This window comes from Vidua macroura, chromosome 14, assembly GCF_024509145.1.
Source record: "Vidua macroura isolate BioBank_ID:100142 chromosome 14, ASM2450914v1, whole genome shotgun sequence".
NCBI lineage: Eukaryota > Metazoa > Chordata > Aves > Passeriformes > Viduidae > Vidua > Vidua macroura.
This window is the reverse complement of record NC_071584.1, coordinates 13,238,192-13,262,522: the sequence shown is the minus strand read 5'-3', so window position 1 is coordinate 13,262,522 and position 24,331 is coordinate 13,238,192. Positions and strand designations below refer to the sequence as shown.

Below are 24,331 nucleotides of genomic sequence, written 5' to 3'. Positions count from 1 at the left end.
TGCCGGTTTCGAACATTAATCACAGAAATTAATGAGAAAAAATTATTTTAAAAGTTCTTGTCATTTTGTCTAGTAGACTGTCTTAATTCTCTGTCACCTGATTGTATCACAGAATCCTTTGCCTGGAAAAGACCCAGGTGGGGGTCAGGGAATCAGCAACAGGACAAGGGGATAAGATCTTAGCTGTGCCAGAGGAGGTTTAGGTTGGACATTAGAAAGGATTTCTTCACAGAAAGGGCGATCAGACATCGGAACGGGCTGCCCAGGGAGGTGGTGGAGTCACCGTTCCCGGAGGTGTTTAAGGAAAGACTGAACGTGGCACTCGGTGCCCTGGTCTGGTTGCCAAGGTGCTGCTGGGCCATCGGCTGCGCTCGCTGCCCTCAGGGCTCCGCCCCGCCCTGCTCGGTTCCGCGCTTCCGCGGTCCGGCGGCTCCGCAAGGGCCGAGCGGCGGCCGCTCCCCTCAGCCCCTCAGCGCGGCCGCCAGGGGGCGCTGCAGCGCGCGGGGGGAGCCCCTCCCTCCCGGCCCTCTGTCGTGCCGCGCGGGCGGGGGCGGGGCCGGGCCGCTCTCGCGATACCCGCGCGGCGCCGCCCGGCCCGCGGTGCCCGGAGGTGGCGGCCCGGCCCGGCCCGGCCATGGCGTCCGACAGCGACACCGAGGAGTTCTACGATGCGCCCGAGGACGTGCATCCCGCGGGCTCCCCCGCGCCGTGAGTTCGCGCGGCACTGCCCTGCCCTGCCCTCCCTCCCTCCTCTCAGCGCGGCCCCGCGGTCTCTGGGCAGCTCCCGGGGGTGTGTGGGGGAAGCGGGGTCAGAGCGGGGCCGCGGCCCCCCGTGAGAGCTCGGGCTCTGCTCGGAGTGCGGAGGGAGCGGGGACGCGAGCGGGGCTCGCCCGGCGCTCGGGGCTGCTGCGGACGGCAGCGGCCGTGAGAGGATGAGATCATACCTGCCTTCCTGAGGCGGGAGCGGCTGTAGTGCGGCGAGGAGACGGGCGGAGATGGCATCGGGATCGACAGAAGTAATCCCTGAAATGCGAGGAAAGTAGCAGGTTTTCTGAGGAAGGATAAGCGAGCGAGCTTCGTCAGCAACAGGCAGCTGTTGCTGCGTGAAGAACAACTTCTGGTGTGCCCTGGTTTTGGTGGTGTCTTTAATACTTATACTGTTTTTAATGGGGATTGGACTAGATTATCTCCAGAGGTCCCTTCCAACCCTAACAAATCTGTGATTCGGTGTCGCTTTGATGCTTCTTGCCTTTAGCCACTTGGTTCCAGTAGTGAAGATTCACCAGCGTTTTGTGAAGTAGATCCCAGTGCTGCTGTCTCAGAACTAACCCTGACACCGTGTTGGTGTCAGCCAAATGTGCTCCCTCTTGTTGTAAATCTCCCTTTCTGGTTGTGTGCTGCACAGGTTATGGCCTGTATCAGTTCTGTTTTTCATGTAGCCTGGACCAAACCTCTTCAATATTTTACTTGGTAGGATGAGGTTTCACATGGCCTGTTTATAGAGTAATAGATATGGATTGTGGGATCCATGCGTTTGAAGCTTTAGTAATGGACCAAGGAGCTTGTTTTAAGCTGCAACTCAGTGTTCACTGGATGCCTACAAGAAAGGAAAGACTAGATCTTTTCTCCTTACCTTCAGATCCTGTATTAAAGTTTTTCTGAACTCAGCTACTTAACTGTGGTCTGGTGAAAAGCACACCTTGGCATACAGTTCTGCAAGATGTGATAAGCCAGATTGACAGTGCTTGTACTGAAATGAGGTTTTTCTCCAACTGCTTCTAGGAATGGTGATGAAACTCTTCTCTGAGTTGCATTAACTCAAAGTAAACAGCTGAAAACTAGAAACAGCAAAAACTGTTCAGTAAGTTAAAGCAGCTGGACCTGTCAGGGTTGGGACAGGAGAGGGTGAAGGTGAGGGATTAGTGTGACTAGAGGCCACAGACAGGAAAGGGGAAGCAGACTGCTTGGTAGAAGTGAGCTGGTAAATTTGCACATCCACCTTTTGTCTGATACAGATAATGTCCTGGCTTTGCAGGTTTCCACCACCTGTATCTAAGCAGAACTGGATAACACAAAGTCACTCACTAGAAATTAAAGTGAAAGGTACTTTTAATTTCTCTAGTGCTCTTCCATAACCTGCATCAATGCACCATTGACTCGAGTCAATAGAATTCTGTGAGCCTGAGTCAAGTAAGGAGGTGATGTCTGTAAGCTTAGTTTGCAGTACAGCTACTGGTCTGTAATTCAGTCTGTTGTTGAATCTAACATATGGACAGTATTCTATCAAAATAAGCGTTGAGATTTCATAAGAGCTAATTTCACATGTGCATTGGACACTTCTAGGAAGCAGGCTGGTATATTATTTTGCATGTGTAATGATGTTGAGTTGGGACCACCAAAAAAAAAAACAAAAAACCAAAAAACCTTCTTTTTGCAGGCAAGGCAACTGAAAACAAGTACATGTTGCCCACTGCAGTTTCAGATATTTCCTCCTGCATTCAGTGTTCTGATGATCAGTAAAATCAGCTGGGAGTCCTTTTTGGCAGCACTAGTTTACAGCAAAGCAGTGTAGATACATTTGCCCTCATTAAAAGTGTGAGGTTTGTAGCTTCCTCCCTCCCTGGCCTTTGTTCTATGTGGGGAAGTTTAATAGCTGCTGATAGAGAAACTCTGAAAGTGGTGCCAAGTGTTCACGTCAGCTTGCTGACTTCTTTGCTGTTTACTTGTTTTATTAATTGTCTGGTCTATAGGAGTGGAGTTTCCAAGTTGGATGTAGGCTCCCAGTTCCCACTGTTAAGTCATTAAAGTACTGATGCTTGAGTCCCTCTCAAGGAAAGCACCGTATCCTCACCCTCGAGTACATCTGTAACTGGTGCTTTTTAAGAACTAATTTGCAGAAATTACAGAACCTGATGCAAAGTGTTTCTTTCAGATTAGAATGGTCTGAGGTAGTATTCCTGAGGTAGCACTTCTGGGATGATGACTTCTCTAAGATGAGGTGTGTTCGGAGATATTCTGAGATTTCTGTATCCCCTCTGGCAAGGCCTATGTGCTTCCCTTCTGCTCTAGATCTTGCCTTTTATTTATAATTCTACTTTTGACATGTGGAGAGTGTCCATCTGTTGGATAACTAAGACCAGAGTAAAAAGGGTGAGGTAGTGTGACAGAAGATGCCCCTATTTAACCTCTGTCACTCGCTTTAAAAGCACTATAACCATGGAAGAATTTAGGAAAAGATGCTGAAATGTAGAGGCCTGAACAGTGCCATGCAGGAGGATATCAGTTTTGGGAGAAGGAAAGTGTGAAGTAAGGCACACTTGGTTAGATGCAGGCACGTGACAGACTTTCTATATTTTATTTATAGGAAAAGTGATCCACCCACTCTGAAATCAAGACCTGTTAAACCTAATCATTTGGACTTCATATGCCTAACAGTGGAGGGGCAAGTTTGTTCCTAGTATGCTTGTATCCTAAAAATTGTTATGAGAAACCAAATAAAAGAGATGGTGTAGGTAATGAGAAGTGTCCTCTGGTACTTTTGTTTAAATTCTTGATTTGTAACTTCAGTAGTCCTGTCTTTTAGAAGTTGCCTTGATGCTTTTCCTGAAGAATTTAGTGTTCCTCTGTGTAGGAAGACAGGTAAGGCTAAGTTGTGCCCCATTGACATGTGGGAGATGCTTACTACAACATTTGTGTGTGTGTTTGTGTTTTAGTCAACATGCAAAGCTGATCATGACAGCACGCTCCAAATAGATGGAGTGTGAAGTGTTGGTTGTGTTCACTGCTGCAGATGCATTTCTGCACTCAGTTTGCTGAAGCTCCCGCACAGGAGCTTCCCCAGGGCAGCCCAGACATGCATTGCAGCAGTGAATCCCTGTAGGTTTGAAGGTGTGACTGCCATGGAGAGCAGCAGGAGTAATTACAGCTTCCAGGGCAGCCACAGGTTAGAGGGAACATCATGTGCAGGACAGCGGTGAGGGCAGTTCCTGGGCTGGCTGTTGAACCTGTGTGTTCTGTACAGGGCACAGCTGCTGTGTGCACTGCAAACACCTTCCCATCTGCTTGCTAGCACACCTGCTCTATAACAATGTACATCCTCCCAGGAAGGCAGGCACTGTCGCTTGGGGATTTGCCCAAGGCCAGTACTCACATTGTTTTTTGTTTGAAGGGCTGAATGTTTTGTTTTCTGTAACAAAACTTAACAACAACATGTTGAAAATGTGAAGCCCACTTCAAACAGGTGCTAGGCTGGAGCTACCTGTTTGTAAGAATGCTAGCTTCCTAGTGGTCTGATCACTATCAGGATGAATTTGATAGTGGGATAAACAATTTTAAAAAAAGTTTCTTTGTGAGTTTGTTTGACTTTCAGACTAATCTATTTGAGTGGATGAAATGGGATATTTCTTTGAATTGTGTTTAATCTTTGTAGATAACCTTGAAGCCTTCCTTTGTTAAACTGGTGTAAAAGTGGTGTCATGTAAGATAATTTAGAAGTTATGTGAAATGCAGTCTAGAAGATGTATTGCTATCATTTATAAATCCCATTTTTTAGTGAACGTCCATACCAGATTAGTTTTTGCCTTATGTTTTCTGTGGCATGTGTCAGTTTTCATGTGCTGCCTGACCTTTCAAAGCCAAATCAATATTTGATCTTTGGGTTGATCTTAGGTAAATATTTTCACTTGTGCCGCTGTATATACTTTTTTTTTTTAATGCAAGGATTTCATACACTGCATCCAGAAAACTAATGGGCTTAAAATAAAGGGACATGGAGAAGGATGTAAGTTTAGGTGGTTGGGAAGACAAGACCATTCCAGAGTCGTGTTGAACTACAAATGATTTCAGTTACCAAGCTGGCTGACTTTGTGTAAATGTAGTAGCACATAAACAGTAACTGCTCACGACTCAGGGAGCGATGCTGCTGACAGACACACAGCTCAAGTCCTCTCAGGCAAGCCACTGAACTTACCTGGCTCTATTACATACTGATCTGAAAGTGGGGGTTTTGCCAAACGGTTATGGAAGCTTTCCAGTATTTTAAAAGCATGTAAATTCCATGGTTAAGGTTCTCCTTAATAGTGTGTGTGGGTTATGTCAAGCTATCAGCACGATGTTATGTTCTACACCTGCTAGTTCTGTAACCTTTATCACTCAAGCACCTTTTCCCCAAGGTAGCTGAGTAGCCTGAGCGTGGAAAGTAACATCTGGTTTTGTTTGAGTGCAGATTTTCTGCAAAACGAATTAGCTAAAGAAGTCTGAAACAGTAGCAGTGTCTTTTGAACCTCCTATTTTGTGTAACCAGCGTAGGAATGAGTTGCCTGTGTCAGAAGTGGGGGCTAATTAGTGGGAAGTGTCACAGTAGAAAATGAAAATATCTATTTGGAGTTGAAGGATTTGTCTTATTTAGGTTGTTAAGCAGTGTCTTGTAAAATAGGACCCTGACTGAAGCCTAGGCATCAATAGTGTAATTATAAATATATTTCATTGTTAAAGTAATCTCATGGACTTAATGAACTGTGACACATTTCTGCCACTCCTAAGAAAATCCAAGAGTTGATAGTGGAACTGAAAATGTTTCAGTAACCAGAAATCCCACACAGGCTGTGGCCTTTCCCAGCAATGTATTTTGCAATACAAAAAGTATTCCTGTTTTTCTGGTTAAAATATTAATTTTTCTTTTTTTTTTTTTTTTTCACATTGGGGTTAAAGCTTTCTAGTAAAATTATACCTCAAAACAGTGTCACAGGTATTGTGCACCTGAGGTTCACATTTGGACAGAAGCATCTCAATGTAACAGGCTAAATTAGTTGCAATGATGAAGTGTTTATGTACCAATCCACTGTACTTTCTTGTTTACTTAGCTCTGCTGTATAAATGGGATCTTTGCTTTTTTTGTGATTAAATGCTTCCAGATGGTAAAGAGAAGAGCTGAAATTCTTAAAAACCAAATGGAAGCAGTTGTGGGTTTTTTCAGGAAGTATTGTTTATTACAACGATTTTGGAGGCAGGAGGGGCAAATGAGGCTGAGATCTCCATGTTTGTCTGTATTGCTTGGTGCCAGGTGATACTTGGGGTTCAGAGTGTCACTGATCTTGGTAGTCAGCTGGGATCTGTGTGCAATCCAGGCAGTTCATTTGGTAGTAAGCTTTTAGGGAATTAATCTGCAACTTTGTCTCTGCTTGTGACTGACAAACTGATAAAATCATAGAACAATTCAGGGTGGAAGCAGCCTGGAAAAATCATCTGGTTCAACCTTTATGTATCAGAAAGATTCTGTAGTCAGAGTAAGCAGTGTGACTCGATATTTAAATATCTTCCAGAATTCTAAAAGTCTTGTAGAAGATGTAAGTTCAGGATATAATAAGAGCTGACCATCCACTAATTGAATTGACTTGACAAGAAGTAATTATTTGATACCATTCCCCTAAGATAGCTTGTTCTTTCATGTAATTAGTGTAACGAGAGGTGGTGTGTGAGTGGTTGCTAATGCTAAGTCACTGTTTCACTGAGTGTATTTTGGAAAGTAGTGCACACCGGTTCCTTCCTGTTACAATGTATTTTGTCTCTATTTATACCAAATGTCCTGATTAGAACCAAGATCTTAGGTTTGCTACAGATTCTGGAGGGCAGAGTGGCTGTGATAGTGCCAACTCTATCGATCAGGATTCAGGCACTTGATTTGCAGACTACTGGAGTGTTTGTGTTTCTGCTTTCTGAGAGTTTTTGTTTCTTTAATGTCCACCCAATGCTTGGCATACACATGCTAATTTTAAATTCTCTGTAATGCAAAATGTTTTTTTGTTTTGTACTTGGAATAACATATTTTTATTAGCGAAGGGTGATAGAAAGGTTATTTCTAGAAGATTCTGCTGACAAACTCTCAGAATTTGTAGAAGCTGTGCATTTGTGTGTGGTATAAAGTAGGGAACTTGTACAGAAGTGATGTGAAAAACATTCACTTTGTTGCTCATCTAAATTATCAAGTATACAGTTCCTGCAAAGGAAGGCTTTGTTATAGATGGTTTAAAATAAAGCCTACTGTCTTTGAACTCTACCTATCTTCTCTTTCTAACAGGTCACCAACAAAAGTTGGAACCCATGTAGTAAAGGTGAGTTTCTTCTTAAAATCAGTCAAGTGCTTGTTGATGAACACAGGGTTGAGTATTTCTACGTACTGTGCTACAGTACCCCGACATGTGCACACAGAGGAAGTTACAGACTTTCCTTGTTGTGGGTAGCAATTGTACTTGTCTTGAAGTTCCAGCTTTCCTTTTCTTTAGGGTATCTTACAGTGTCCCGAAGCTCATTTTATTCTGAAATGTGTATGTGCAATTTAATTAAGCTGTATATGATTACTGAGCTGTGCTCTTTTAACTGATTTGTGAGTAGTAAGCAAGCCTCTGCAGCCACCTGGGTTTTGGTCCTGATTTATATGTAATAGTTGATTGTGCTTTCTTCTGTCTTCAAATTAAGAAAAATCTTAATGTTTGTACTTCAGAAGCCTCCCCTCTAGGTTATGTGAAGATAAACCACTATATTTAGCTTAATGAGACAGCGTTGCCACTTCCCACGCAGGTAATTGGTATTCTGTGCATAGTGACAGCGCGGCTGAATCCAGCACACAGTGAATAGGTGAGGAGCTGGAACCTTGTGCAAATAACACTCATTTCCTGGTCTCAGAAGGGCCAAAGGTGGTGCTGTACAACACTTCTGCCTAATGAAGGCTTGTAGATTTGTCTGCAAAGTGTTGGGAAATCCTAGTGAAGCCAGTGTTTCTGAGCTGTCAGCAGTACTCTGCTCTGAATCAATAGTATTTTAATGTGATACCATAACTTGCTATACCTCTTAGGGAACAGGGCCTTACCCTCAATTTTGTGTTCTGTTTAATGTCCCTTTAATAATTAAGTATTACATGTGTAAGCCCTTCAAGAAATGTTGTTTTATCATTCTCACTAAACTGTGTGCAGTCAATGAACTTCAAAACTAACTTTAATGTCTTCATGAATTGTTAACTATGAAGTTCTCTATGTTGCTATTTGATTTTTAAATTTTTCGAAATATCTTCCTAAATCAGTTGTTCAAAGCTAAATTTCTGAAGGTGGAAAAAGTAGTAGCTTCTCTTCTTGGTATCATATCAGTTGAGTGAATGTATGACTAATGGTATAGTTTGTCTTGGAATGGGTAAGAAATATTTCCTAAGTCCAAAGTTTAATAGGTGTGTGAGTTTAATGTCAACAGAATTGGAAATTAATATAATGGGCTTCTGTAGGCACTGATTACACTTAAGTATTTATGTCATCATACGTTTGAAGATAGATTTTAGTAATAAAGCAAAGTAGAGCTTGCATTTAGATTAGAAATGCTTTGTGGCAGGAGGGAGTGGAGAGGGAGGAAGAATTTTTCTGTAATTGCAGCTGTCCTTGCACAATATGCCATTTCTTTTGGTCAGAACTCTCCAAGATGGATGTCAGCAAGAGTTTGGGGCAGGGAGGAGTTTCAAACATAATATGTTAGGATGCCCTAAGGGTTCTGTTTGGTTGTCTGAGAGTCTAGACAAAGTTTAAGGAGAAATTTCTTAAATATCTTTACTAGACAGTCACTCTTAAGTAAAAAAACAAGGACAAATGATTGAAAATACCCTGTTCTAGTTGGCTCTGCTTTGAGGGCTACTGGATCTCTGCAGATCCCTTCCAAAGTCAAGGATTCTGTGAGGTTCCACTTTAGATATTGCTGATATATGTGCTTATGGACAATGTGATGTTGTGGCCTTTCATTGGACTAGATGGTCATTAAAGGTTTTGTTTTTTTTTTTTTTTTTCTAATGCAAACTTTTCAGAATTCTAATAATTCATGTAAAAGAGAAGGGGTATGATAAAGTTCTTACTGGTCTGTATCACCTGAGGGTAGAGCAGTATCCTATGGTATAAACTGCTTGTGGTTCTGAACCTAAAATTTTGCAGGAATTGATTAAAATGTTTACTCACAAATGAAATATTTTCAGTTCAACTTATTTGGATTTTGGAAGGATCTGCATGAAGATGACTGATGGCTAAAATATACAATGTGCACTAGGATTAATTGTAGAATGTAAGATTCCATGTTAGACCCTCAGAAGCATATTTGTGACCACTTGATAGAGCTGCCTGCCTTAACTGGAAATTTCTAAATAGTTTCTACTTTTATACAGTTCTTGCATCCTTTCCTAAAAGCTGATAAAGAAAAGATAAAATATTTTAATATGGAATTTCCTTGCTGCAGATTATTGCATGTGTTTGTTTCTCTGAATTTCATGCTGCCTTCAGTTTGATTTTAGTTGATGTTGCAGCCTCTGATTTATAACTGCCTATTTTGCTGCATAGTGTGCATGACTCTGAAAGGTTACTCATGTGTACTGAGCATTACTGTTTAAACATCTGACAGCAGTAATGTGTGAAAATGTGTCAGATTTCTTGTCCTTTATGCTATTTAATTTGTTGGACCTATATTTTTTGTTAGATCTTATGACTTTTTCTTTTGTAGGATATGGACAATAAACTACACAAAGCTGGAAATGAAACGTTTGTACGAGAAATGAAGCAAGATGATTCAAAAGAGGTTAGTTAAATATTGCTTTGTGTTTCCAGCATCACACTAAAAATATTAAATAATTTAATGATCAGTATTCGTCCTAAAACTACCATAGGTTAGAATTAGATGTTAATGTTAGTAAGAATGTTCATCTAAAGGATTAAAATCAAACTAAGTGTTCTAAAAATATATTTAGGATTCACCAGTTTTGAATTATATGTGTAATTTACAGGATCATATTTAGCAGTACATGAGAACTCTGGAGAGTGAACAGCTTTTGTTTTCTAACTTTCTCTCCAAGTATATTAAAGACTGAAAATTAGTTACTTTGTTTTATCTTTTGAATATGCCCATTTCTGCACCAAGATTCTGGTCTCCTTTTGAATCAAAATACATTTTGTATAGAAAACAATTCTTCAGTGGAAGAGTTCTTGTGGGTATTGTGCAGGCTGACTGGTTTGTGTACCCAGGAAGTGCCTGCTGGTGACTGGTAGAATGGTTTTGTTTTGTTTCTCTAGATTATTGACAGTATTATAGAAGAAAGCCAGAAGGCCCAACAGCTAGAGGATGATTCTTTAGCTCCTAGAGGAAATGAATTGACTGTTCCAACTTCAGATGCAAATGTTTGGATTTCTGGAGCAGGTATCATTAGTGATATCCCAGAAGTACTAGCTGCTAAAATACCATTACGAGAAGACACTAGAGAACCACAGGATCAGAGTGTGTGTAAGGACGCTGAATTGGAGTCTGGGAAGCTTTTGTTTAGTTCTGACCAACAGGAATCTCATAAACCAACAAATGTAACAAATGCAACTGACCACAAAATGGATGAAACTGAAGCACAAGGAGAAAAGTCAAAAAAAGAGGACATAACAGACAAGAAAGAGGCAAATACTTTAGAAAAAGTGGCTTCAGATTTACCTACCAAAGACCTTTCTACAGCAGAAGAAATGCCCCCAGCAAAGCCACCAAGGCAGCTGACTGTAGAGCCTGACATAGTTGCAAGCACAAAGAAACCTGTCCCAGCCCGGCCCCCGCCTCCCACAAATGTTCCTCCCCCGAGACCACCCCCCCCTGCACGGCCAGCTCCACCTCCCCGGAAGAAGAAGAGTGAACTGGATTTTGAAGTGCAAAAACCTGTTTTAGAAGGCAAGTATTCTATTTTAGATGTGTTTACTTATCTACAAGGTTATTATTTTTTGTGTTTTGAGTGAAGGGTCATTCAGTCCTGTGATTTTAGTTTAGTTGATAGATTAAAAAATCATTCAACAATCTTAGCTTATTACAATAAAGTAATAGCCTTCTGTTTTACAAGTGCTTCTCATTCACAGACTTTCTTGTAAGGTAAAACTTCTTGCTAAAATAGCTGTAGCTATAGCAAGGAGAAGTTGACTCATCAATACATAAGCTAAAAACCAGTTACTTCAAATAAAATGTGTGTGGTCTGTATTTGCATAGAAATGCAAGTCAGGGTGTGGACTGAGGTCTTAATAAAATGAGTAGTCCTGGCTTACTAGGGAAATGACTATTAAAAATAAGTTAATAAAACTTAAGAGACCTAGGTGTGAAATCATGCCTGAACCTCCAACTGTATATGGAAATACATAATTGTAAGTTAGATATGGTGGCAGTTGATCATTAAAAAATACCACACTGGTCAAAAGGGTGTTCAGGCCTGTAACTGCTGTTAGGATTTGATGCCTATGGCAAGTGTTATGCTCTTCTTTCTAATAAATCTCTTTTCAGTTTCTCGAGACAGCTTCACAGCTGGTGGTCTTTTAACTTCAAGTTCAGTGACAGAAGGTGTGCCCAAAGATTCTCAGCCTTCCTTGGATTTGGCCAGTGCAACTAGTGGAGATAAAATCGTCACTGCCCAGGTATTGGGAAGTGGCTGTAAGTTTGACAACTGGAACATTTTCTATTACTTCAGTGTTACATTAGAGATAATGTAATCTATGTCTGCACAATTTCAGGAAAATGGGAAAGCAGCTGATGGCCAAACAACAAATGAAGTACTTGGACCACAAAGACCCAGATCTAACTCTGGCAGAGAGCTCACAGATGAGGTATCTATGGTAATTTGTGGTCTGTACATGGTACGCCTTTGTGCTTGCTTTCCCTGTCTGGTAAAGGAGTTGTCATAGTCAGGTCACTCCTTGTTCTCTGAACCACTCCATGCTGTCACCAGGAATGCAAATAGGAGTGATGGCACAGCTGGTTTTGTCCACCTAAGAACTTCGTGTCCCCTGAGTCATGTGTGGCGTTAGCCTTTGGAAGTGTGAGCTGTAACAGACCTGAAATGCCATCAAGTTTGTGTTGGTAGCTATGCAAATATCTCAAAGGATTTTCATGGGAGGGAACACCAGCAAACCTGGCATTTTGTCATGTATCTAAAAGGGGAAGGAGACAGCAATAGGAAAATGATCTTCCTCATACTAAAAAATAGTTTCTTCAGTTAATAATTCCACTAATCCTGATGATAGTTGGCTTTTGTAAGTTTCCATTTATGTCTATCACTGTACAGTTTTTTTTAACTGTTGCTGAACCTTTGTAAGCATTCATACTCCACATAAATCTTTTCCTTTGTGGTGCTAGTTAGTTCTAAATTCCTTTTCCAGGGTCTCTGTATGTTAAGTATGCCTTAGGTTTAGCCAAAGATACAGCAGCAGGAAGTCTGCAATGTCTTTTAATTGCATGATATGCTTGATATTAGCATGAAAGGTGTCAGGCAGTGGTTGATGTCTCTATAGCTGCATTTTTGATTTATGAAATTGAAGCTTGTGATGTGTAACTGTTCATCTTTGTCTACTGGTTGATAATGTTTGCACTAACATGCTAATTTAAACTTAGTCTTTGTAAAATAAATATATAGTGAGCTACAGAACTTTGCATTAAGGTAAGTAATTTATAAGATTTGGTGATTACTGTTTTGCTCTATGTTTTCAAGTCTAATCAAGTTCTCTTCATTTCACATTTTATTTTTTTCCATAGGAAATCCTAGCAAGTGTAATGATAAAAAACCTTGACACAGGTGAAGAAATACCTCTGAGTTTGGCAGAAGAAAAGTTGCCAACAGGCATTAATCCCCTGACTTTGCATATCATGAGGAGAACTAAAGAATATGTCAGGTATGAATCATGAGAGCTTTCAGCTCATAAGATGCTGTTGCTCTCACAGATTTTGCATAAAGGGAAGCTGCTCTTACACAGGTAAAAAGAGCCCCAATCCATCTGTCTGACTAATCTGAGCTAATTCCCAGTTCTCAATGAACCAGGCTCATTATTGATTTCTCTCAAGTTAACTAAAAGTTGCTGATATTGCTGGAACTTGACAAGCAAGTACATCTGAAAATCCACTGATCTCCAGTTAGCCTTTGATGTACTAAATGTCATTTCTATGCTGAATTAAACACATTTTATGTTCAAGTGCTGGATGTTCATGCCACCACCTCCTGTAGCTTTTTCAGTGTTTCATAGGATACTGTTTCTCTGAAGATCTGCTGTCATTAGTACAGCTGACTGCTTTGAGGTTTGCCTGTTCCTAATAGAGCTTTAGATCCTTCTAATATGTAAAATGGAGTCTTTTTGCAGTCTTTGATAGAAAAAGACACGTGCTTAATGATCAGAAAATCATGTCAGTCTAGATGTTCTATTCAAAGGCCCATATGAGTTTATACATCAGACAACTTACAGGTTTTTTGCATTGTTGTATTGAGAAGCTCACTTTTCTGGAGCTTTTTTTGTGAAAAATCTTCTATTTCAGGATTAACCAACTATTAATTTATTTGATCTGTGGAAAGGAAGATATGAGAACAAAGTGGCATGTTACCAGTTCCTAGTAATTTAATGTAGTTTGTCTGCTCTTAGCTTTCAAGGTGTCACTATAAGCTTAAGTTGGAAATTTGTGGTGGGGAGTAATGTATCTTTGGCACCTGCAGAGTGTATGCAGCTTTAGTATCAAGATGCCTAAGAACTGAAAGATCTGTTTATTATGTGATTAAAATAATGTCCATGTTTTTCCAATGTATTACATAGAGGAATAAAGATGGATCCTGAAATGCAGAGCTGACTTTACTAGTGTTTCACTCAATTTAGATTCATTATGATATCCCATTAAACAGTCACTTCTCTATTTCCTAGTAATGATGCAGCACAGTCTGATGATGAAGACAAAATGCAGACACAGCAAACTGACACCGATGGAGGGAGGTTAAAACAGAAAACGTAAGATGCTGTTTTGTGTTTTTTCCTTTCCACAGAAAGAAAAAAAAGATTTTATTTTCCTAAGCTGAAGCTTCCCTTCTGATTACTGAGCAAGTTACCTTTCAAGTAATCACTTTACAAGTGATACCTGATTTTACATAAGTCTGTAGCTCTGTGGTTGAACTGAAGATTGCATGACTGCTGTCAAATTTACTGCTTATTTTAAGAAGCAGTAATGAAAAAAGATAAGGTTGCATTACAAATCAAAAGTACTGATTCATAGTGGCAAAAAAAAAGACAATTTTCCATTATTATGTGTTGAAAAAGTACCCTTGCTTTTAAGGACTCAACTGAAAAAGTTCCTTGGCAAATCTGTAAAGAAAGCAAAGCACCTTGCTGAAGAATATGGTGAACGTGCTGTAAATAAGGTTAAGAGTGTTCGAGATGAAGGTAAGTGACAATCTTTTTTTTTTTTTTTAATAGGATAATTGGCTTATCCTTGTGCTTTTAGGAGTCAAAGCTGGCAGAGGAACATACAGTGCTGCATTCTACCACTGTTCTCCAGTTGGTGATATGATATTTTTGGAGTTGAACCTTGTAGCTTAGTAGGCATTTTGAGACAACCAGGTTACAAGGATAAATTCTTGTAATAGTTGAGAGACCTTTTCAACTAAACCAGCTTGATGCTCTGATTTTTTGTTGTGTTGTTAGAAAGAGGTTTTGATATCAAAACATACACATTTTTGGAAAGTTATTCCAGCAAGGGTAGAAGTGGGGATTATCTTAATTACTTTAGTAAATCAGATTGTTTTCTGGCAACCAGTACCACATTAAGATTACTCATACAGGAGCTCGAGCTCCTGTTAGATTTCCCAGCTACAACTGAATTCTCCCCTTCTTGTTTCATCAGTGTATCTTCCAGACAGACTTCTAGTGCTGCAGCAAACTGGTGTAACCACAGCCTGAAATAAGTGCCATGGAACTCCTGCACTTCAGTGTCTTGTGTTGCCAGTGGCTGTTGGCCACAGCTCTTTTGCAGTGCTGTACTTCATGGGCAAATCACCAGGCCATTGCAGTGTACTCAGAGAGAAGAAACCAATAGACTTATTTTCAGTACACATCACACTGATGGCAATTGCTTAGTGCAGGATCTGCTGAATGCAAGACAGGTGCCAAGAAAGGGGCAGAACAAAAATTGATAGCAATTCTTATTTTTAGTGTTTGGATTCACTGTAGCCTAAAATTAATGCAGATGTATTTTTAGACCTTAATGCAATACTGTTATTATTTTGCTTTAAGATCTTTAAATTGCCTATAGAAATTGTCTAACTCAAGACTAATCCACTACCAAAAAGCTTAACTAATGTATTAAATGGGTGCTGCAATATGTACTGCTGAATTTGTGTTCCTCTAAGTCTTTCACACAGATCAAGATGATCCCTCTTCCAGTGATGATGAAGGGATGCCCTATACAAGACCAGTTAAGTTCAAAGCAGCACATGGCTTCAAGGGACCTTATGATTTTGAACAAATTAAAGTTGTTCAGGATCTCAGTGGAGAGCATATGGTAGGTCTCAAATTCCATCTGTGGTTTTGCTCAATCTGTTCAGGCTGAGATTCAACTTCTCATTTTCATCTACTTGCTGACCTCCAAAAATGACTGTCATGTTCATTCTCTGTGAAAAACTTAATTCTGGAAAATAATAGTCTGGCAAAAAAAAAAAAAAGAATATTTGGCTGGTTTGACCAGATCTTCAGGGAGTAAAAAGCATGTAGATTCCTCGGCATCAGGGATTTGCCAGAGCTCTCCTTTGAAGAGTTATGGTATCAAGTGGTATTTGGTTTTTTTAGTTCCTGCAGTTCCAACTTTAGGCTGAAATAGGCTTTTTTCCTCTATCAGAACTGAGCACAGAGCAGCAAGCTTGACCTGCTCAGCAATAAATAAATTAGTCTATTAGACAGATGAACACAGTATTGAACAGAAATACTTAATAGGTTTTGGAGGGAAAAGTTGGGAGTGGTAAATGGTGTATGTGAATCAGAATGATCAAGTGAGGAGAAACCAGGATAGGATATTGCAGAGATGCCTGTGGAGAATCAGGCAGAAAAGTGATTTATCATCACTGTTTGAAGTGTGCATGCTTCTCTATGGAGTCTGGAATACATTCTAGTATTCCTGATTTCCCAAACTTCTGCTGACAGCAGCTGTCTGACACTGGAAGCAATCCTTCATCTCTAAGTGTTGGCCTGAGGGTAATGACCTACAGCAGTTAGTGACCAGAGAGTCCAAGCTTGTCATCCACAGCTGAACTTTCCATTCCTGCTGGTAATCCATGTTGGTTTCCATCATGCCAATATTTGACTTCTTAAACCTAGGAAAGTCCTCCAGATTGGTGGAGCATGGTGTAGTCAAATGCCTAGTAGCTCTTTATTCAGTAGCAGGAGGAAGTGGGATACTGCTTGTGTGGTTATGTTTTATTGACTAATAACTCTTTGGACTTGACAATGGAGAAAGAATTGTTACCATCAGAGGCTTTGCAAAACCCTCATGCCAATGATGAATATAACAAATATATGTAGTACCCATTTTGGTTGCCAGCTGGTGTAACCAATCACAGTTTCTAGTTTAAAAAAAAAGCATGCAAACTTCAAGTGCAGCTACAAGTACTTGTCAGTTCTACAAAACAAACAGGAGATTCTGGATCCCTCAGACAGCTGTATGAGTCTTACGTGGGATTCTGTGGTAGTGCTGACCTCCTGTAACTCCTCTCTTGCAGTCATCTGCCCTGTGGGCTTTTTCCTTCAAACTGTTTTTGCACATATGTTGCACAATCCACCAGTCTTATTTACTTATCAGTGTTTTGATCTACAGTTTATTTTACTTGTGGTATCTTGTGTACATCTGAAATCTTATCAGTTGACATTGTAGAAAGTCTTTTTGGTATGCAGAAAATCACTTTTTGTGACTTAAACAATCATCTCTTTATTTTGACAGGGTGCTGTTTGGACAATGAAATTTTCTCACTGTGGTCGATTACTGGCATCTGCAGGGCAGGACAATGTCGTAAGGATATGGGTTTTAAAGAATGCCTTTGACTATTTCAATAACATGCGCATGAAGTACAACACAGAAGGTATCTCTCTCTGCAGGCTGGAGCTCTGAAACAGTAGAAATTCTGGGTATTTGGGAACTTGATATTGACCTTGGTGTTTCTGTTTGTGTTCCAGGCCGTGTCTCCCCTTCTCCATCTCAAGAGAGCCTGAATTCTTCCAAGTCTGATACCGATGCAGGGGTAGGTGCACAAGGTGTTGGGGAGGGGAAGAGATGGTCTGGTTTGTAATGCCAGCTCTTCACTGTTGATTTATCCAAACACACATTAAGGAGTTCTTGGCTTGTGTCTTTTTGTCAAACTGTGATATCAATAGATGTCTTCAATCAATTATATTAATTCCATGTAAAAGCGGTGCAAGCAAGGAAGCCCATCACTGAAATTAAAGCATTACAAAATCTGCATAGCTGTGCTGTGGCCTCCTGCCAGAGGAGATTGCTGAGTGAATTGCTATGGGGAAAAACCCTACATCATTGAATTTCCTGTCTTCGTGTTTTATCTCTGACCATTACTTGTGGTTAACATCTGACTTGATGTTTTTTCCGAGGAAGGCCAAAGTGTGCAAATCTCAGAAGCATAATGATACCTGACATGTTTAAATTTTTCCCAGCTGTGTAGAAAAAAATGGAACATGACTGAAGAAAAGTATTCAGACACTTGCTTGTAGAGTTTCCAGATACTGTAGTAAACCTTGCCATTAAAATTAATGTATTTAAGATGGTTTTTTTTCTATTTTTGGGTTTCAGTAGCGTAAGAAACAGATGACATAATCAAGGTTTAAGTGAAGATCTTGTCAATAGCATTATTTAGTGTGTGTTGTTTTGGCAGAGGGGAAAGCAGGGAGGCCAGCAATTGTTCTTTAACTCAAGTAAATGAGTGGGCTTGCTAAGCCACATACACCACAGATGTTGTTTTGAGTGGTTGGGTTTTGCTGGGTTTGGGTTAGTTTTTTTTTTTTCCGGAGAGATTTTGTATTGAAACTTCTAGGGCTTTTTTAAATTATTATTTTACACCTGTTTCTTCTGAGCTGGTCTCTTACTAGGAAGTTTGTCATTCATGATATGCACTAGAAACTTGGAAACCTGAACTCACAGTCTATATTCTGAAGTGGAACACAGTTTTTAAGGTTGATATACTTTGTTCCAAAAGCTTGTCTTCAAGGTGTTTGCTTAAATTGCTGTCAAACTGATCCCACTGAATAAGAGCTGAGAAATGAAAAATTTAGAACTTCTTCATTTTGCACTTTCACGATGACGTTTCACAGCCCGTTGTATTTGACATTTACTTTGGTTGTTTATTAGTGCAATATGGTTTGTTCAAATTGTTACTGTCCTTATACTTTTTTAAGCAGTAAGTGCCTCGTGGTAAATTTTTCCAGCTAATATTTGGTAATATTTCTATATATTTCTCTGATAGATTTGCAGTGGTGTTGATGAAGACCCAGATGATAAAAATGCCCCGTTTCGTCAACGACCATTTTGCAAATACAAAGGCCACACAGCTGATCTTCTTGATCTTTCCTGGTCTAAAGTAAGGCACCTTTAATACCTTAACACCTTTAATACCTAAAAACACTTCTTCTGTGTTTTCCTTGTTTTCTGTTGTCAGTCGCTACTGGAACCATACATTTAAACAATATGAAATGATCCTTGAAGTTAAGAGAAGTTTTGTGTAGGCAACATTTATTCTAGCTGAAATAGCTGGAATAAAGTGAGCAACCTTCTTGTGCTTGAGTAATTAAGAGTGGTCTTAAAAAAAAACCAAACAACCAGTAACAATTACAGTTGTGTATTCAATAATGGAAGTAAATTATTTAGAGTGGGAGGGGTTTCTATTGAGCTGTGTGGTTTCTGTTATATGGTGTTACTGCTTTTCCTGTCTTCAGTATGCTTCGCTTTTTGTGCAAAGTGTACACGTTCTGACGTTGCTGAACACATACATCTATTTTAAAATTAAAGAGTTACCTTGTTTCACATCAGACTTATTCAGATAATTCTCCACGTGGGAATGCAGTTGTACTTCTAGGAACACAGTCTAGTTGAAGCATCTCAGACATTTCTTCTCTGAATACTTTAACTACATTACAAGTATTCATTTTCACTGAGATTCTTCCAGAAAATTTTCTGCTACCAAGAGTCAATGCAGCTCTTAAGGAAAGCACTGATCAGTAATGGTAATTTGGATGAACCTTTTTGTCTGAAAATGTAAAATGTTGAATTTCACGGCAATATAGCCTTGGTAAGGCTCTACCAGTCAAATTGCTTCTGTATTTCCATTTACTTTTGTGTCTGTTAATAACTGTGGAATTCTCTTGTTTCACAGAATTACTTCTTGCTTTCTTCTTCTATGGATAAAACTGTCAGATTATGGCACATATCAAGAAGAGAATGTCTTTGCTGTTTCCAGCATATAGACTTTGTCACTGCTATAGCTTTCCATCCAAGGGTAAGTGTAACTGCCCTCTTACTTCTAAAGAGGTAAAATTTAAAATTACAACATTCCATTCCCCTTTTTTTAATTTAAAAAATAAAATTATTGAATAATAGAGTTTGTGCACTTTAAAAATATGCTTCCTGGATAATATTCCAGAACTTTGTGTTCATCTTCACTGAACTTCACTGGGACTGTCCATGGGGTTTAACCATGTGTACATGTGAAGTGGAAAGTGAATTGCCTGTTGGCTGTACCATCACAGCTGGTATAGTGTAGAGTAACTTTGTGAAAAGTTAGAATTTCCAGTGAGGGATATTGTGATTAAATATTTGTGGGGAAAAAAATTGTAGTGAGATTGAACAGATTATGCAGAGACCACAGAATCCTTGAGAATTTTTAAAACTTGCACAACAGCCTGATCAGACTTTTGGAATTGTCCTTACTACAAGCAGGGGAGGTGGATCAGAGGCCTCCAGAGATTAATTTCACCTTACTTTTTATAATTTTTTGAAAATGCTGTATTCAAACTTCCTAATATTAATAAAACTCAAGTGGAAGAACAGTGTTTGTCAGTATTCCCTAAACATACAGAACTGGTAGATGTATGGGAAACCATGAAAGGAGCTTTCAGCTCCTGGCAGGGTGAGTGTTGAGAGGGTAGAAACTACCTGTGCTAACAGAGAGCAATTTTCTAACCTGAGGTATAACTGCATGTGTGTAATCTTGTCAAAAACCTATAAGAATTGGAATTCCATTTGCCACAAATTTCTTGAACATTATAATCAGTTCATCTGAGGATTCTTATTGGGAAATTCTGTAGAGGATCTGTTTGGAAATGGGCTGTGAAGGTTTTAAGGAAGGCAGAAACTAACTCATAGCAGAGGTGGAAGTTAAACCTTGTGTGTGTCCTCAGGATGACAGGTACTTCCTAAGTGGTTCATTGGATGGAAAACTCCGACTCTGGAACATTCCTGACAAAAAAGTGGCATTATGGAATGAAGTAGATGGGCAGACAAAATTGATTACCGCTGCCAACTTCTGTCAGAATGGCAAATATGCAGTCATAGGCACCTATGATGGAAGATGCATCTTCTATGACACAGAGGTAAAAAAACTTTGAGACTGTGGATTTTTTCATGTTAAAAAACAATCAGATTTAGAAGTCGTAGTTATTTAAATACTAAGAAACAAACCTGTTAGAGCTTGAAGCAAACTACTATTTTTATACAGCTGTTTCAAATTGGGACACATTTTGATATCTTTTCAGCACTTGAAGTATCACACACAAATACATGTGCGTTCTACCAGAGGTCGAAACAGAGTTGGAAGAAAAATTACTGGCATTGAACCTTTGCCAGGAGAAAATAAGGTACTGTCTTTCAGTGCAGCTTTGGCCCAGTACTGAATTCTGATATTTATATCTAATGCTTAGTAAGTTTGTGCCAAATCTTTTGACACTACTGAAATGAGCCTTACCCTTTGCTGATTTAGGCTAATGCAATACTGAGTAATGGTAAAATAGAATATATATTCTTTTAATGATGTTATGCTCTGATTAATGTGCAGGTGAAAAAATGGTTGCAGATGGCTAATTGTTTCCACTCCTAAATTTTTCTTTCTTTTCTAGATACTAGTGACATCAAATGATTCCAGAATCAGGTTGTATGACCTAAGAGATCTGTCTTTGTCTATGAAGTACAAAGGTTATGTCAACAGCAGCAGCCAAATCAAAGCCAGCTTTAGGTAAGACAGTTTTGTAACAATGGAGTTGTTTGATTTGGGAAAAGCTGTGACTGAAGTATGGAGGGTTTTGTTTAAGTAATCTACATTGGCATGAAACTCAGCTTCTGAAATGTCACTTGGCTTGGAATGCAAAGGTAAAAAAAGACTCTTGTAAAGAATGATGGGCTGGGAGCTCCTGTGGGTGAGTGAATGCATTTGCATCCTGTGGACAGTGAGATGTGTGTCCCTTACTATTGCTGTGATGCAGGAACTGTGCTACAGCTGAGGTTGGAAAGGACCTTGGGAGATAATCTTGCTCAGCCCCCATGCTCCAGAAAAATTTCCCAGATTAAATACTCTCTACTTTCTGGGCTGTAGCCCAGAGTTTAGAGATGCAGAGCTACTGTAATACACACTTGAACAGCTAAGAAAAATAATGTTTTTCCTTCTTTGCATCTTTAGCCATGATTTTACCTACATTGTAAGTGGTTCAGAAGATAAATATGTCTACATTTGGAGTACATACCATGACCTGAGCAAGTTTACATCTGTAAGAAGAGATCGAAATGACTTCTGGGAAGGCATTAAAGGTAAAAAACAGCTTTTGATCTTTGTTTTATCAAAACTCATATGATTTGAAAATTGAAATATTTTATTTGCTATGCATTTAGTGTGCACAAATTCTTAGCAGGATGCATGGTAATTGGTGGCCTGTCAGGAATCCTTGTTCACAGGAGACTCTCTTTGAGATGGCAAGAGACAAAGTAGCTTAGAGTTTGTCCAGCTTCAGTGAGAGATTTTTAATTAATGTAATGTTTTGCTGGTTGATTGTAGAAATCAAAACCATTATCAACCCATAATCCTTTATGGAAAAGTCACTTAGAAAACAAATGCAAGCTTTCTCTTTCACAGCAGGCTAAAACAAAAAATGGGTACAGAAAAAAGCAGCTTTTATCTCCTCCACATACACACAGTTTTTGGGAAATGTGGGCCATATTTATATCAAATATGCTTTGGACCTCTTGGCAGTTAGTTTTGGGCACTTAGAGCATCTTCTGAAATCCCTAAGATGATAGAACAAGGACAGTTATTCCTTGAATTCTGAGTTTACCTGATTCCACTAGCACTGAGATTCTTGCATATTTACTAGAAGTTCTGCCTGCTATTCTTGTAAAATGAACAAATTCTTGAAACAAGGTAATCAAAATTGGATTGTCTTTCTGAAGCGCACAATGCAGTCGTCACCTCTGCAATCTTTGCTCCAAATCCTGGTTTGATGGTGTCACTGGAAACTTCTGAAAAGCAAGAAGCTGAAAATAAGGGAGAAGACTGTGAGATATCAGACACCATACCCTCTGGTAGGTGTTTAAGGTGAACTCTGCTTGGTAGCATGGTATGAGCAGGAAAATATTATGAATACTTTTGATCTGGGTGGGGGTTTCTTGAGAAGAAAACTCCTTGCAGTGTCACGGGTATATTCCAAATTAGCATTCCACCTTGAACATTTTGGCCGCTGTTGCATTCTTAAAAGCTGAGGGAGGATGTGAGATGAGGGTACAGTTGCCATCCTAAGTACTTCAGGATTGTTCCTTTTACATTGGAGCTGTTAGGAGGTAGAGCTGCACCAACCATTAATGAAAAGGTTTCTTTCCTAGAAATGCAGATGTTTCTTGAAGTATTGTCTAGAAATCAGAAATATGATAAAGAAAGAAGAGTATCACGGTGGTGTCACAAATTTTAATGAGAGTGTGATTTTTATATATATATTTCTAAATGAACTAACACTTTGTTCTCTTTCCTATTAAGGAGCTCTGAAGACGGATCACACAGAAGTGCTTTTATCAGCTGACTTTACTGGAGCAATTAAAGTCTTCATTAACAAAAAGAAATATGTATCTTAGTTGGTTTGCAACTGACAGCATAAAGCTATGGTACTGTGGGGTTAAAATCCCATAAATAATGCAGGCAAAAGCAAAGTATCTAATATAATAATGTTACAGGCTGATTTATTTTTAAATCTTTATTTTAAGGCTACTCAAATATTGGATCCTTGGAAAGCAGTGTGCCTATTAACACCTGGGCTTGTAGGATAGAAAGGAATTTGTAAGAATAATCCTGCCAAACATTGGACTCTAAACTTTCTACAAAGAGTTGTTTTGCCATGTCATTGTGAACCTGCACAGGTTTCTGCACAAAATCGTGTCCGCACATGTGTGTGCCTTTTGGATATATGCACGAATTGGAACCTGTATCAAAATCATTTCAGTGGTGCTTGTGGCCACTAGATGTCAGGAGCTGGGGTGGGAAAGGAAGGCTGGAAAAATGCTGAATAATGTAGTCTGATCTTTGCACAAAATTTCATTTGAGAAAAAGATCTTGAATTTGTAGTAGCTAATATTCAGAGTTTTAAGTTATGCAAGTTTTTGATGGGTCAGCAACCATGTGTAAATGTTTTTATAAATTTCTCAACTTCAGGACGTGAAATTTTTTTTGTTGTCTTTCAATTGTTGTGGACTTTAGATTCCTTTCTTATATATAATTTTTTGCACACTGGAGCACAATACTTGTGTAAAGAATTCTCTCATTCCGTGTTCACGGGCACCAGGATATATTCACCTTCCAGATAAAATTAAGCTGCATTAGAAAGTTCTTATATTTTACAACTATGTAAAATAAACTGTTTACATTTTTTAAGCATTGTAGCTTAAAGTTTTAAGTTCTTCTTGTTTGTTTAGTGCCACTGAATTTTGAAAGTCTTTGTAAATATTCATATAAAACACCTATGAAGTAACATTCTGGGCATCATAACCCATGAAATGTTATTGATGGTCAAATGTTTCAGAGAACAAATGTATCATTAAACTTGGTCACACACTTGGAAATTGTTGCTTCTTTTCCATTTTGATTTGTTAATTTGTCTTTTGTCTAAGGTAGTTTTGACCTGTTTCTGAGATCATTTATCCTGCAAGCACTTGTTACCTTCTGAGTTCTACTTTTCCTGATCTTGTCACACCTTTATTTCTGAAAGAATGTGGAATGGAGTACCTAGTGGATATTAAGTAGAATTAAGAGTAATTATATGGTAGTTTAGCATGAGGAAAATTTCAAAAGTGTGCACAGAATCCTCTCCTTCCCATTGGTGGAAAAATGAAGACATGGAAAGGCAAGAAGTGAGTCTCACTCACTATTTAATTCTTTTCTACTCAGGTGAATTTGGCTATGACTTTGTATAGAATTGTCTTGGACAAGAAAGGCAAGGGGCTTATTATCAGTCAAAATAGATACAAGACTGGTACA

At 39.3% G+C, this 24,331-nt stretch overlaps 1 protein-coding gene across 2 annotated transcripts; it reads left to right on the top strand.

Annotated features, from left to right (window-relative positions):
- Nucleotides 1-586: 586 nt before the first annotated feature.
- On the top strand, nt 587-23,916 carry WDR44 (WD repeat domain 44). Of its 2 annotated transcripts, none has more exons than XM_053990282.1 (20): nt 587-708; nt 7,076-7,109; nt 9,520-9,594; nt 10,086-10,716; nt 11,314-11,444; nt 11,541-11,633; nt 12,559-12,695; nt 13,707-13,790; nt 14,113-14,219; nt 15,185-15,336; nt 16,765-16,903; nt 16,998-17,062; nt 18,296-18,409; nt 19,202-19,324; nt 20,226-20,417; nt 20,580-20,681; nt 20,940-21,055; nt 21,497-21,624; nt 22,261-22,392; nt 22,841-23,916. In XM_053990282.1, exons 1-20 carry the CDS (start codon nt 635-637, stop codon nt 22,933-22,935), a joined length of 2,724 nt encoding a protein of 907 aa, XP_053846257.1. In that variant the 5' UTR covers nt 587-634; the 3' UTR covers nt 22,936-23,916. The 2 variants fall into 2 exon arrangements, with proteins under 2 accessions (XP_053846257.1, XP_053846258.1); XM_053990283.1 differs by lacking the exon at nt 587-708 and adding an exon at nt 914-1,120.
- Nucleotides 23,917-24,331: the final 415 nt, after the last annotated feature.